We start from the raw sequence: 14,608 nt of genomic DNA on the forward strand, positions 1-14,608 counted from the left end.
ATGGCCAGTTATTTTATATTTGATTGAAATTTTGTGTGTACATAAGTATGATATTTCATTGGTGGTAAAAAACAATAAATGTCAGAGCAAAATAATGTTCATTACTATTTTAATAGGAAAGTTTGTAATGATATTATGGGTTTCCATAATGTTATTACTAACTTTTCTATACGCTTTTGTTAAAAAGTTTAAAAAAGACAGTTATAATCACATTAATGAGTATTTTTCACGCTGTATTTTTTTTTTTCAATTTCTTTCTCGATTTGTTGTTTAAGAATCGATTTTGATTCATTTTGTCAAGTTTGACAATGACACTATACTAAATTGATGTTAGTGTTGTTACTTGTTATTAAAAAGTCTAATACGAAATCTAGAAAAATGTATATTTTACGAAGAAAACTAAAGAAATAATGTATTAAACATTTTCTTTAGCTTAATTTGTTTTTTTACAATGTTGCACGTGAAAAGTTATTATTAATTCATGAATATTTATTATGATTTGTTTAATTTTTTTTATCATCTGATAAAGACTTATCTATTATTAACTATTGATATATTAAGAACCAAACTTAAGTCAACAATAAATGAAGTCCACGTCCAATGTACCGATTCAGGTGAATATATTTTTGTAATTGATATATTTCTATAATATTAATAATGTTGTGGCATTATTGTTAAAGCTTTGTCATTCTTAAATTCTGGCTCAGTAACAGTAGGTAAAAAATAAATCTATGATTTTTTTAATATTTGCTTTTCACAAGGCGAATATATAAGACTCGAAAACATTATGTTTTCCTAACATCAAGCCCGTCTTACATAGGGTGTAGAGGGTATAAACAAACCCAGAGTTAGGGGCCGCCTCGCCAGTAATGGTCAAGTCTGAGGCAAAGGCTGACCTTCCATGAGGCAAAGGTCTCTTAAAAATCTATTTTGGGGGAGATTGCTTTTACACTGCTTCACCTCAGCGATTGTTGCGTTAGACAGGGCCATGTGATATGTATAGTTTGAAAAAAATATTCTACTACATATATTCATTGAACCTGTGAATGATAAAATATGTCTGGTCTGCTCGAAGCATCCTTTGGCTTATAAGCAGATTAAGTTCTAATTCTTACCATAGTAAATACATTTGTGAAGAAATTGAATTTAGTTATTTTTAAAGTAATCAATAGAACTTAAGTATATCTTCTTTTCAACTAAATAAATTCAAGATATTAAAACTTATTTGTTAACTGATGTATAGTTATGTTAAATTACTAGATATTGGAATATATATCTTGGTAATTAAAGTATCCAAAGATGAAAGCCAGAAATTAATTAAAACAGATATTTTTAAAAGATATTTCTTAGCAACGATACTGCAAATGAAATGTGTAATTATTTTATCATTGAGTATTCGATTGGTGTTTAAATATAAGTTGAAACAAGATAGTTTTACATAATATTAAAATGGCTATGTCTTGTCATAAATACTTACTAAACATAGTGAAAGACACAGATCATATCATACCTTTAGACATCATCAGTGACCTGTACCAACTTTGTAGGAGGAGCATTAAGTGTTCTGCTCCTATAAACAAAACACACAGGACAATTGACAATCTTCACCACATTCCATGGCCACTCTCGGGAACTATTAAATTGATAAATAACATATTAACTAAATTGTATTTAGGATTAGCATGCACATAAACATAAACTTTTAAAAAAAAATGGTTTTGATTTGATGTTTTTTTAACATTTCAATAAAAAATATAATTAAACACTTTTCATATTTTTAATACAATTTATACAAAATCATTAAAATAAAACTTATTCTGAAAATATTTTATCTTCAAGTTGGTGAACATTCCAACAATGTTGATATTAAACAATGAGTACTATAGAAAATATTTAATGTTGTACAGAAAACAATCCTAAGAACACAATGGAAGCCAATAAATACAAGTTACAACTGTACATTGTCATGTTAGCAAATAACTGATGCTAATTAACTATAGTTGCAGATCTAGTGTAATACTACATTTAATTGTGAAATAATATTTGTTATCTTCAACAGTATGATACCGAAAATGTCATTAAGTACTCTGAAGATTGTGGAGACACTTCTAGTGTCAAATACTGGGAAGGCTAGGTGTATGTCTACAGGGATGCAGAAGGGATCGGATTTCTTTTTCAGGCAGGTAAGGTTTTACTTAATAAATATTTTATTTTAATATATTTTTGTTTTTGTTTTCTAATTCTTTTGTTATAAATAATTTTGTTATTTTAAGTATGGTTTGTGTTATTGAAGAATGAAGTATTTTATTTATTTAGTTTTGGTATTTCAAATTCAGAGGTTTAAATTTATTTTATTACTTTTGTTTTCTTTTTTTTTCTAATGTAGATTATGAATAATTATGTAAAGAATAATACTTTTAAATTATGTTTTGAGATTTTAAGCCTTATGGATAAAGTTGTGGTGTGTTATTTAAGAAATGAATTCAATTCATTTTGTTATTTTTCATATATAAATATAAATATATAAATACTAACATATCATATAAGGTTTATTTAATTTATATTATGTATCAAAAAAGTTTTATAGTACACTTAAAACACACATCACAAAATGTACCATTTATAATAAACTTAATGTAGAATGCCTATTTTTGATTAATAACAAAATGAATTGAATTCATTTCTTAAATAACACACCACAACTTTATCAATAAGGCTATAAACCTTATATGATATGTTAGTATTTATATATATATATATATAAATACTAACATATCATATAAGGTTTATTTAATTTATATTATGTATCAAAAAAATTAGATATATAGGTATTAGGTAGTTATGTTATACTTTTCAATTTTGTGGGATCTAGGTGAAAAATATTTAATGTACTTGCTTGATTTTATAGAAACTTGGAACTTGTTATTAATTTTGGTTTGACACATTTAGGTAAGAGCAATCACATTTTGGTTGCCTAAATTTATCATGAGAAATATTTCATATGCTGTGTTTAATGTATGCCTGCTTATAGCTAGAGGGGTAACATTTGAATGTTATTATCTTTTACAGTTATTCGACACAGTGAGTAGCACATACACATATTTACTGGGTGACATGAAGACACGAGAAGCTGTTTTGATTGATCCTGTTCTGGAACATGCAGAGAGAGATGCTGCATTGATAAAAGAGCTGGGTTTCAATTTATTGTATGCAAGTAAGTTCCTTATGATTTTTATAAGTTACATACATATTGTTTTTTTTTTATTTTCAAATAATTTTGACAAGAATGGTGATAAGATTTTTATACTGAATAGCAATACTTAATTTTTTGGGAATCTAAAACACATGTATGTGCCATATATGGTCTTTGGTGTATTTGTGCCACCCTTATCCCATTTTTATCTTGGATGTTCCTGCTATCTCGTTTGCTACAAAAATTATTTAAAATAAAATTGCGCATGAAACATTGTACACATGATATAAGTAAAAACTTCTTAAATATATATCTCTCTTTCTTTTTCTGTCATATCTTACTTCTCTCTCTCATGTAATTAAATGTGCCTAAATGTGACCATCCCTAAAATGTCTAAAACTCTCAACTTCTCGTCCACCCATTATTTATTATCAAGTTGTCGCTGTCTAAGTTTCACTTTAAAAATAATTTTCTACCGCCCTAGCTTCGAACAAAATCAGCCTCCTGCTGGGAAGTCTTTCACTACATTTGTATATAATAATCACGAAACTAAATGCACTAATTCTTATATAATGGTATATTTCACCAAAGTTCATTATGGAGATGCCTAGGTTAATTATTATTATATATTATTAAATTCTTGTAATGTTCTGTCAAGGTCATATCATAAATGATGTATAGACTAAATGTATATGATAAACATTTGCAACCTAACTTATAAATTTGTTTAGTAGGCGCGAAGAAGTAATATTTATATATATATTCAGATTCCTCTCTCTCTTTCATCATTGAGTTGACGTATGAAAGACGAATACAGTGTGATTGTGAAACCAATCCGTGTTTTAACAATTATATATTTGGATATAGAAATATTTAATTATTTTTATCTTTGCCTTTGTTATTTGCAGTGAACACTCATATGCATGCAGACCACATAACTGGTACTGGGAAGCTGAAATCTCTTATCCCCGGCTCTAGGAGTGTGATAGGCAAGTCATCTGGTGCTAAAGCTGATTTGCACATTGTGGATGGAGATTTGGTCTGTTTTGGATCTTACCAGCTATTGGCTACTGCAACACCTGGACATACAAATGGATGTTTAACATATATTTGTCATGATCAGGTAATTGTTTGTAATTCATTTAGTATTATATATCATAAATATAGTTAACAGATATTGTATATATTTTCTACTTGAGTATATTACACTTAGACAATTTAATATCTTTTTTAGTAAACAAATTCCTCTAAAATGATGAAATAAAAATTGGTAGATATTATGTTATATAATTTTTATTTAGTTATATTGTTCATAAATATTGCCATTTATATTATACTACATATATATTTATATCAGTAGCCTGGTGCTAAAAGGTACATTTGAGTAAAATATAAACTACATTTACCCATATTCCAAATATATATATGTTTTTGTGCTAATTCGGTATAATTTTAACTTTACAAATACTAACTAAAAAACTGAGATGGCCCAGTGGCTAAAATATGTGAATCCTATACTATGATTGGACTTCAAAACTTCTCCTTAAAAAGTAGTTTAGGGCTATGCTTAGCTTTCGGATAAGAATCAGTTGTTACTTTTTTTGCAGGTTGTTCTTAAAGTCAAAATGCCTGCTCGAAATCGATTTAAAAAAAGAGATTAAATATTGTGTGATAGGTTTTTATTTTATAAATCTTTTTAAGAAACTTCCTATTATTATGTGTATAAGAGTATTAATCTAGATACATATAAATGGTAATCGATTACCAATCAAGGAATCGATAACCATTCATAAGAATCGAGTGATGTAAGTGCTCATGATTTGTTCCACACTAATTCAATAAATCAGCTGTTAAATTCTTAGATTTATATTTCAGGGTATTGCCTTTACTGGCGACACGCTGCTGATCAGAGGTTGTGGTCGCACAGATTTTCAAGAAGGATCACCAGAGTCTCTATACAATTCAGTACACACTAAAATATTTACTTTGCCCGATCATTACACGCTGTACCCGGCTCATGATTATAAAGGACAGACAGCCACGACCGTGGACGAGGAGAAGAAATATAACCCAAGATTGACAAAGCCACTGAAAGAGTTTGTTCACATCATGGAGAATTTGAACTTGCCTTACCCTAAAATGATTGGTTAGTTTGTTTTTTTTTTGCTCTCTATATATAATTATGTAGATTGTGGTGATATAGTTTACGATTAATCGAATTTCGAGTGGTGACTAATTAATGTTAGCTTGAACAATTGTACTCGTTACTTGGTGGTAAGTATCACCAAATAAATTCAATGTCATTAATAGTAACCGTATTTATTTCGATCATGATTCTAATACATTAATATCATCTTTGTAAAGTAGGATATAATTTACGAATTAAGTTTCAAGCCGTATACATTGCAATTATTATCATATTTTTTTATTACGACGACAAATTAACGATTAAAAATATATTAACTCGGTCATACGAAAAATATCTTTTTGCATTTAAAAATTATTGAGCAAGCTTTTTCTTATAGTGATAATGTTAATCGAAATATATGTACTTAATAAAAAAAAAAAATTTTACTTATTCATTAATTTTGCATTTTCCTGTGTCGGACATCCTAAACCGGTGTGTCTAATGGGATGAAATTTTGACACAACGTCTCAGCTCACACGGTTAGCGCATTGATGTGATGTAAGGAATGGTTAATATTTCTTCCAAAGCGTCTGTTTATGGTATGGTATGTCAGTGACCATTTAGATCATCAGGTGACCCATTTGCTCGTCCGTCTACCTATTACATTAAAGAAAAATTAGAGAAATATTACGTTAGAAACATGGAAATCATTGCTTAGACTTCTATTTATAAGTAAAAGACCAAACGATGGCACATTAAATTGGACACTTACTGAATTATAACATTTATACATCAGAGTATATATATATATATATTTTAACTATAAATTGATAATATATAATAATATATATAATATATAAAAAATAGATATATGCTTAAATATTTGTTCAATTTGTTAATATATTGATAATATATATTGTTAATTACCAATCGTTATAAAAATCATAAAAAAAGAATTATTTGCGTGAAACGTAGCGGCTATGGAAGAGAAATACAAAATGTCGTCTGACATGGATTTAGTCACAAAATTCTTACTTTTATCGTTTTATGTAGACGAGACGTTAAGTCATATGTTAATGTGTCTCATGCATATAAAAGTGTATGTCGCAGATTTCCGAAGTATTTACATTATGCGTCGAAAATATAAATACAAATTGCAGTTTTGAAAATATTTCTTTAACTGATGACGACTTTTCTTGTTTTAACTTTATTTAAAAGAAGCTTGATGCATAATTATTTAACGAAATTTATTCGATAGTTGCGATACATTGCGTCCCTAATATTAACTGTTTTATTGTGCGTGTGTCTGTTTTTAATACTAATAAAATATTTAACATTTGTTTACAGATAAAGCCGTGCCTGCGAACAGAGTATGTGGCATATATTAATCTTATAATTCTGTGGGCAGAACATCGTATTGCGTTTATATAAAATGTAATCAGAATTATATATATTTACAAAATGTTACTTTATATATACATAATTATAAGCTTGTAGAAAAAAGTAGTTTTTAATTGTTGTAATTAACAAATAAATATATAGAAATTTATATTTATTGAATGTTGGGTAGTATATAAACAATAAACACATAATAGAACTTTTAATACATATCTCGCCGTGTTGACGAAACGATAAAGTAGATAAGGGTCAAAATGGCACAACCTGGAATTTGTGTTTTTTTGGATCAACCCAAGAATCCTATAAATTCCATATAAAATTAACTTTATAACTCTTACATGTCATATCATTGTCAAATTAAAAACTACCACATGTGAAAGAAACTCAGCGGGTTTTTTGTCTGCTTTTATAATTGTTTATCAATATAACAAAGAAATATTCATAAGCGTTTCATTACCAAATTCATGAACTCATTAATTGTGATTTGGAATTTATTTATTTCTATTTCAGTTAAAACACCAAGGAAATATAGAAGTCCCCTACTTCTATATTGGTGGGGAGTATTAGGTCATACAAATAATTATGTTAGGTTATAGAAATATTAATGTTAGAATTTTGTGCCACATTTGCATTACCAAGTGGCGTTAACGCGAGAAGATAACGGATATTTTAAAAAGTAATACTAAAATAAAAATCTTATACAGGTAATCAGATTTATTGAATAATATTTAAATGAAATGTTCCTAAAAACGAATCAATATTTAATAAGACATGTTATCGATTGTTATAAATGTTATAATATTTATTTTTAGTAGAGAATGTAATAAAAAATATTTTTAAAATTATATGAATGTTTAATTTTTTACTTAAACTTTTTATTTTGTTTAAACTTAAATAATGATAATAGTTTATAAGAGAGGATAGAATTAAATATACCTGCCCTACATAATACACAGTTCTTCGTAAACAGCGTATTATACGAAATAACCACAACACGTAAACGTTTTACATATTTAATGAGATTTGCTAATAGCTCTCCTATATTAACAATTATTTATTAAAAAAATCTTTATTTATAATACAAAACTAATTTATCTACTTACCTAAATTCCCTATAATTTTACTTCCAAAGTTCTGATAATAATTTCGCTGACATTCAAATTGTCTTGTTTTCATGGATCCATAATTATTACTTATAATACTTATAATTATCCAAGAGACCACAATAATGTCGTTATTATTTCTTTATCATTACTCCTGATCTGATAAGCAATCTGGAATAAGCAATAGATTGCTTTGGAGCCCATAGACACAGATATTTTTGGGACACTTTTAAAAAGTATCGAGGCATGCTCTAGATCTTATATCGCACAATGCAAAATGCCAAGCCGTCTCCAAGCGCTAGCTTTTATTCGTTATCCATATGGACATGTAATTAGAAGGACATTTGTTTATTTAGAGGATTGAACAAAGTGCACTTCACAAAGAACAAGAGAAAGCAGAAGACATCTAGACGCGTGCCAGTAGCAAATTGCAGCCGATTAGTCTTGTCCTTTTTAGGTCATTAGATTAGCATTCAATTGCAATAGCTGGTATAACAATATTAAAGACATATGGAAAACGTTATCATTTCAGCCAAACTTTTTTCGTCTGACCGATTCCGCTGTACCGTCTCCTTTCAGATTTGCCGGTAAACGTGTCCAAACGGACGTCAGATATTCATCGCCTGCTCTTGCATTCTTGAGGTAATACATTGAATTAGAGACGGATGCGGAAAACGATAACGTCTCAGCTCCTCTCGTTCTCGTCTTACCGATTCTGCTCAAACGTCGATTCTTTCTGACCATGGTAAAATGATAAATCCCAAATGGTGTCAGGTAATTATCGCCTGCTTCTCGAGACAATGCGTGCGCATTTGATCCAACAAGGTATAGGAATGCTCGGAAGTGTCTTTAGTCAGGATAAAATCAGAAATTTGTTAATCCGGAGAAGATTAAGTGATAAAGTTAGCAGGTTGAAGAAGATGATCTGAAGAAAGTAGCGGAACTCGATTAAATGCGGCAGGCAAAGAACTAGCAGCTTTGACTAGATTATAATCGGCTGAAAAAGAGTGGTAGGGTATGTTGATTATGATGTTGATATGTTAAAGGTATACAGTTCTACGATCTTGTCTGCTTATAGTTTAAGTGAAAAAAATATTATTTCCTTGTTTTCAGCGAGTGCTTTTATTGTTGATTTTAAGACTTGGCAGATTTGGCACATCGATATACTTACGGCAGTCAGATACCTCTGAATATTATGTAAGTTTTGGACTCAGCCGCGCCAGACGGATTAAAACTTGGACGACATTTATATAACAGCTTAGTATTGCATAATCGTCATGAATCATTTTTCTATTATATGTATACTATACCTTATACTATGCATTCCCTCTGCATTATGAGTGAAGTTATTACATTATTTTACCAGACAGTCTTTAGGTGTTTAGCAAAAAGAAAAAGCGCCATGTTGGTGGTTTTGCTCGTAACCTTCAAAGAGTATACCACTAGAAACCTCGAATTAAAATGAAACCTTCGTGTAGTTTCACAAACTTACACTAGATGTCGCTACGAGTACTTCTAGGTTACAGTTTAGTTTTAATTGAATAATAATTAATTATTATTGCTATCGTCGGTTCTTGAAATTATATTATATTTATTTTCTTCTTCTTTGTCATCGATCACTTTTACCGTGTTTTGATTAAATGCAGTTATTTATTCAAGGTATAATAAATTACAAAATAAGCTAATAATTGTGTCAAATGATTGGAAGCTCTGATTTTTTTAGTTCATAGTATTTGTTCATTGCTATATTTTAATCCTTTGAAGGTTTGTGAATATTTAAGGTTTATGAATTTACAATTTTACGGTTTGAACATATCTGCATATAATTATGACATGTATAACAAAATCCTTGAATATATAAATGACGTCATAGTATGTAAGTACTTATACACTTAAGGTCACAAGCGAAGTTTTGCTGGCAAGTTTGACATTTTGCCAAAGAGAGTTCGTCATGTCCCCTGGGCGAGGGTGGCTCGGTCGGTCGACATTAACACTGCTGAAAACACAAAGGCGGAATTATTAATGGTTGCCTTGAGCGTTCGTTAGTTTTGTATTCGAACTACATAAAAGCATAGTTTATGACACAGATTTTATGAAAATGAAAGTAATCTGTGTAAAGTAAATTAAATAACAAATAACCAAACATACGTGACAAATTGTCGTATGTTTATAACCTAAGATTATATTTTATGGTGCTGTTTAATTAATTTGCAGACGTGTTATTTCGCTATCGCTCATCCGCTACGATCGTTATTACGATGCCTTTTAGCGTAGCCAGCATTTCATTCTAAGGGTATTAAAAGTGCCGCCGGTATGACAAAAAAAGTTTAAACTTTTTTATACATTAGGAAATACTGTACTAACGTACAATTCATTATTTATATTTTTTATTTCAATCTTCGAAATTTATATTCGGGAAGATTATAAAGTAATAATGTAAGACTACATACAATTATAAATGATAGCATTTCATTAAAGGTCGTATTTAGTCATCATACGACATTAATTTGCAAATGAACTGCTTCATAAAACGTATATACATGTAGGTATTTCATGTAGCAATAGCTGCGATGTCAAATTAATTCTTAATTAGCTAATGTGTATTTACTACCTAAGTAGATAGAATACCTACGTGGAAGTTCAAGCAACGATGTTGATGAATTAAATTGAATCATTTAACGATTGAACGCATTGCCGTAATCAGGTTTATATTCTCCAAGCAAGAATAAGATAAAATAATAGTTTTGTTAAAGTATTATTTTATAATAGGTATTAATTTATATTCTGTATAAGCTCTAAGTACAATCTTACGTGGTCCGTATTGCAGTACAAAATTTTACTAATGCTCACTATTTATATCATAAATTGTTTCATTGTTCACTGCGGTGAATATATTATGATAAATTTAGATATCTTTGGGTAGGGCACCGGATTTCTTTCAGTGGTCGTGAAAAACTCTGCCCATACCGTCGTATATCTACGAACTTATTTATTTGCCAGTGACTGCATCCTTTGCCACGCTACGCCGATGATTGAGCGAGTTAAAATTAGTTTAACTCATAGGATGCATCATTTGGCCGTGTCACTAATTTAATAAATGATTACATAATGTTTTCAAAAACGGCAGTTTTATATGTAATCCAAACGTAATGGGTATTCTTACTTATATTTAACAGTATGTACTTATATTTCTTGTACACAAAAAAAAGAAAACATAAAATTAAAAGTAGCAAGCTTAAGATTATATGAAAAGGTCATGATTATGTGATTGTAATAGCATATATCTTTTTGAATTTTGAAATTAAAAATAGGTAATAGGGTTAATTAAACTTGTGCACAATCTTGAAGTTAAACTAGTTTGTCAGGTAGAGAGAGATTTACAAATGTCATTTTGCGCTGAAAAAGTCCCCGCATCTTTTATAATTTTTAAAATGATTTATAAATAAAACTTATGTATTATACGAAAATTATGCAAACGTTTAGTAACTTCATGTAAAAACAAAAACTTTTGCTGTATATGTATTGAACTAATTAAAAAATCACGTACATAAACCTACCATAGCAAAAAATATTGCTGCCCCCACTATTTGGTTAGTCTCACTTATCTTGCATAGTATTGTCAAATTACTTTTGATTTTATTGTTGAATCAGTATTGGCGTTAACTGCACATAACGATAAATTTATAGAAATTACATCCAGATGAAACTTATTCAGTATGTAAATTCATTCATATTAAAGTACGAGCATGGAGATGAAATGGCCCATGACCAAAACTATTATACTGTTGTATACTCAGTTATGAGATAAGTTGGTACACTAAAATGTATATACAGCCAAAACTTTCAAGTAGTTTATAGTTATGAGGCATTGTTCAAAAAGGTCAAATATCAAAATTATTAATTGGATTTAGTATAGCTTAATAAAGATTTTACATATTTTACTTTCATTCTCATTGTCTTTGGAACTAAAATGAACTATAATTTAGAAATACAAATAGAATAAGAATATTACCTAACTACCTAATGTAAATGTTTTATTGAAAATTTATTGTATCATATAAAATTTAGGTTCTCATTAGCAAATTAGCTCGAAGACTTACGTATACCAAGTTCGGAGTAGGTACGGCCTTGAATAACTTGTTTTATTTAGTTCTTAAGTTATTGTTATGATTTATATCAACTTTAACCCAATTATTATCTTTACCTTATAAAATAAAACTGTGTCAGGGACATGCGTGATATACTTATTTATTGGAAAAATACGAAAGATTTCAGGTTAAAAGAAAAATAAAATATCTTAATAGCCAACGAGAATAGAACCCGGGTAAGACAAATAGCTTTTATTTATATGATAAAACAATGAATGTTTCTTTGTTTGTCTCGTATTCTCATCCGTTTGAGCTGAAACATAGAACAGTTGTTAGAACAAGCGTTAAGACTCCTGACGTACTTCTACGTTTATAACGTGACGCGGGAGTCGTTTGAATTGTAAATCCATTTGCTAGAAAAACTTCTGTTTGGACTGTAGGAAGCTTTCTTAAATAATTTCTTCACAATTGTTTTTATTAAGTATTAAATACTCATATAAATTAAACATACTATCACTATGAACGAATATTGCAATAAAACTATTTACTCAATTTTTATTACCCAGGTAACTGACTTTTGTACGATTTTTTTTTCATTTTGATTACAATTTCTTCCCAGACATGTGCTTCCGTGCCTTGGGTTATATCTGGTTTGTTCATTTCTAAAGAATTTTTGCTCGGAATTGAAAATTACAAAACGAAATATCAAATATACCGTACCCGGGTATATATCAGCGATTGATATAAATTGTTTTATGATTTTATATTATCTCAACTCTTAAATTTTACGGTTATCAATTTAATATAAATATAAAATCGTTTCCTAACATAAATATTAAATATTTATTGTTACTTTTATTACTTAAGTAAGAAGGTAAGGGCTTCCCGAAGTTAAGTGATTACCCACGATAGAAATAAAATAAATATAAACCATTACACCGTCAAAACGCCGCTAACCGGCTCTCTGATGTTATTTCTTAAGATAAATTAATGTTAATTACACTGGCTCACTCACCGTCCAAACATATTACAGCACTATATGATTATTGATGTCTGGTAGGATGACAGATAAGAGTGGTAACACAAGTCCCGAATACCAGTAAAGTGGTTGATAACTCTCGATACTTCGAAGTTATTCGTTAACCCGTGGTGGTATCGATCTGATGAGTGACTCACAGACGCAGTGTGCAGTTACACAACTGTTACTCAACACCGGGGTGGTATTTTTGTATCGTATTTTATTGATTAAATCCGTACATGATACATTTCGTAATTTATATTATACATTATAATAAGTTACAGTTAGTTGAATTGTTTTTTTTTATGGATTTCTATTCGTTTTATATTAGAAAATGTTATGTGTTTTCGTTGAAATATTTGACTCACAAGTTTGTATGTGGCTAAGTATTAAAGTCTAAACGATATTCTTACTGTTAATAATCTATCTACAATATCGTTTAGACTTTATTTAAAAATATTGGATATTTTTTGGATTTTTAATGTTTGAATATTTTATGAATCTGAATGAATGAATGAATCTAGTATCTAACAATCAATCTATCAACATTAAATATTCAATGTATCTCTTAAATGATATTTTATGAAAGTACATTTTAAATATTACTTATTGCAAGTCTTCTCAATCGATGTTTTGCTCTAAATAAGTAAATGAGCATCATTATACTAATGACATTGATCACAAATTTATAGAAGGATTTAATGTGGTTGTTGCGAAATACGTTCAAAAATAATAGTTTTAGTAGGTACCTATAATTCACTATTTTAAATTTTAGACGCCGATGTCGTTTGCATATCCCTAAGCTTTATATATAGATTAGCCTTTAAATCGATAACTTACACGTGGTTACTCGTCGGTATGTAGTCTGACCTCTCTACAATCTGTGGTTATGTAATATTAAGAATAAAATATATTGAATCGCTTTTTAATATCACCTAATATTATATATTTAATAAAAATAGTAAGATGGTGTAAGATTAATCGTAGCCGTGTGCCCAAAGCTCTGATTAGGAAGTTTTTTCATTATTACTGACCTTTTCTGAGATATCGAATACAACTGCCATACTGGCAGCTTGCCCGCGTCTTCGCCTGCATTATTGCGGAACTAGCTAACTATGTCAATAGCTTACGTACTTAAATGTTCAAGAAAATTGTCTGCGAATGAGCTATAAAAAACATTACAAATATGTTTATTGCCCCGACCTACATGCCTATGTTGATTTCAATAAATAAATCCGATAAACATATATGTATATACATGCCTTTAGTTGTTCAAATACCTACCATTATGTCTATTATACCTATTATTATTTAATTATAAATTTGCGGCGAGCCAATCCCACGAACGACATTAGACAACTGTTTGATGCGTAAGCTCTGAGTATAGGATTATATGAACTGGTGTGCCAAAGAGAAGGTTTATGATAATCAGTGGATTAAAATGTGCTGAATATGATGATGATTTGATGATAATTTTTATGTTTGACATATAAGAGACTGACACTTATTTATTTGTGTCGAAAAAATAGTGGCTTACTCTTGGTCAGTAAATACACGCATACTAGTGAAATAAAAATAAATTCCGCAAGTGTCAAGCCTAGCTCTACGCACACTTGGTCAATCAAGTTGGGCCGTTTGTTTTAGTTCTTTTGTAGTGCGTCACACTGCCTAGACATATAA

At 29.3% G+C, this 14,608-nt stretch overlaps 1 protein-coding gene across 1 annotated transcript; it reads left to right on the forward strand.

Annotated features, from left to right (window-relative positions):
- The first annotated feature begins 345 nt into the window (after nucleotides 1-345).
- On the forward strand, nucleotides 346-7,562 carry LOC113399022 (persulfide dioxygenase ETHE1, mitochondrial). The gene is made up of 6 exons (XM_026638022.2): nucleotides 346-614; nucleotides 2,060-2,183; nucleotides 3,070-3,214; nucleotides 4,102-4,316; nucleotides 5,069-5,339; nucleotides 6,669-7,562. The coding sequence occupies exons 1-6, from the start codon at nucleotides 601-603 to the stop codon at nucleotides 6,707-6,709; spliced, it is 810 nt and encodes a 269-aa protein (XP_026493807.2). The 5' UTR covers nucleotides 346-600; the 3' UTR covers nucleotides 6,710-7,562.
- Nucleotides 7,563-14,608: the final 7,046 nt, after the last annotated feature.

The sequence above is a fragment of the Vanessa tameamea genome, chromosome 15 (assembly GCF_037043105.1).
Source record: "Vanessa tameamea isolate UH-Manoa-2023 chromosome 15, ilVanTame1 primary haplotype, whole genome shotgun sequence".
Lineage (NCBI taxonomy): Eukaryota > Metazoa > Arthropoda > Insecta > Lepidoptera > Nymphalidae > Vanessa > Vanessa tameamea.

Coding starts and splice junctions, on each gene's coding strand:
- LOC113399022 (XM_026638022.2), top strand. Junction 2,184..3,069: donor CGGATTTCTTTTTCAGGCAG/GTAAGGTTTTAC, acceptor TATCTTTTACAG/TTATTCGACACAGTGAGTAG. Junction 4,317..5,068: donor CATATATTTGTCATGATCAG/GTAATTGTTTGT, acceptor TTTATATTTCAG/GGTATTGCCTTTACTGGCGA.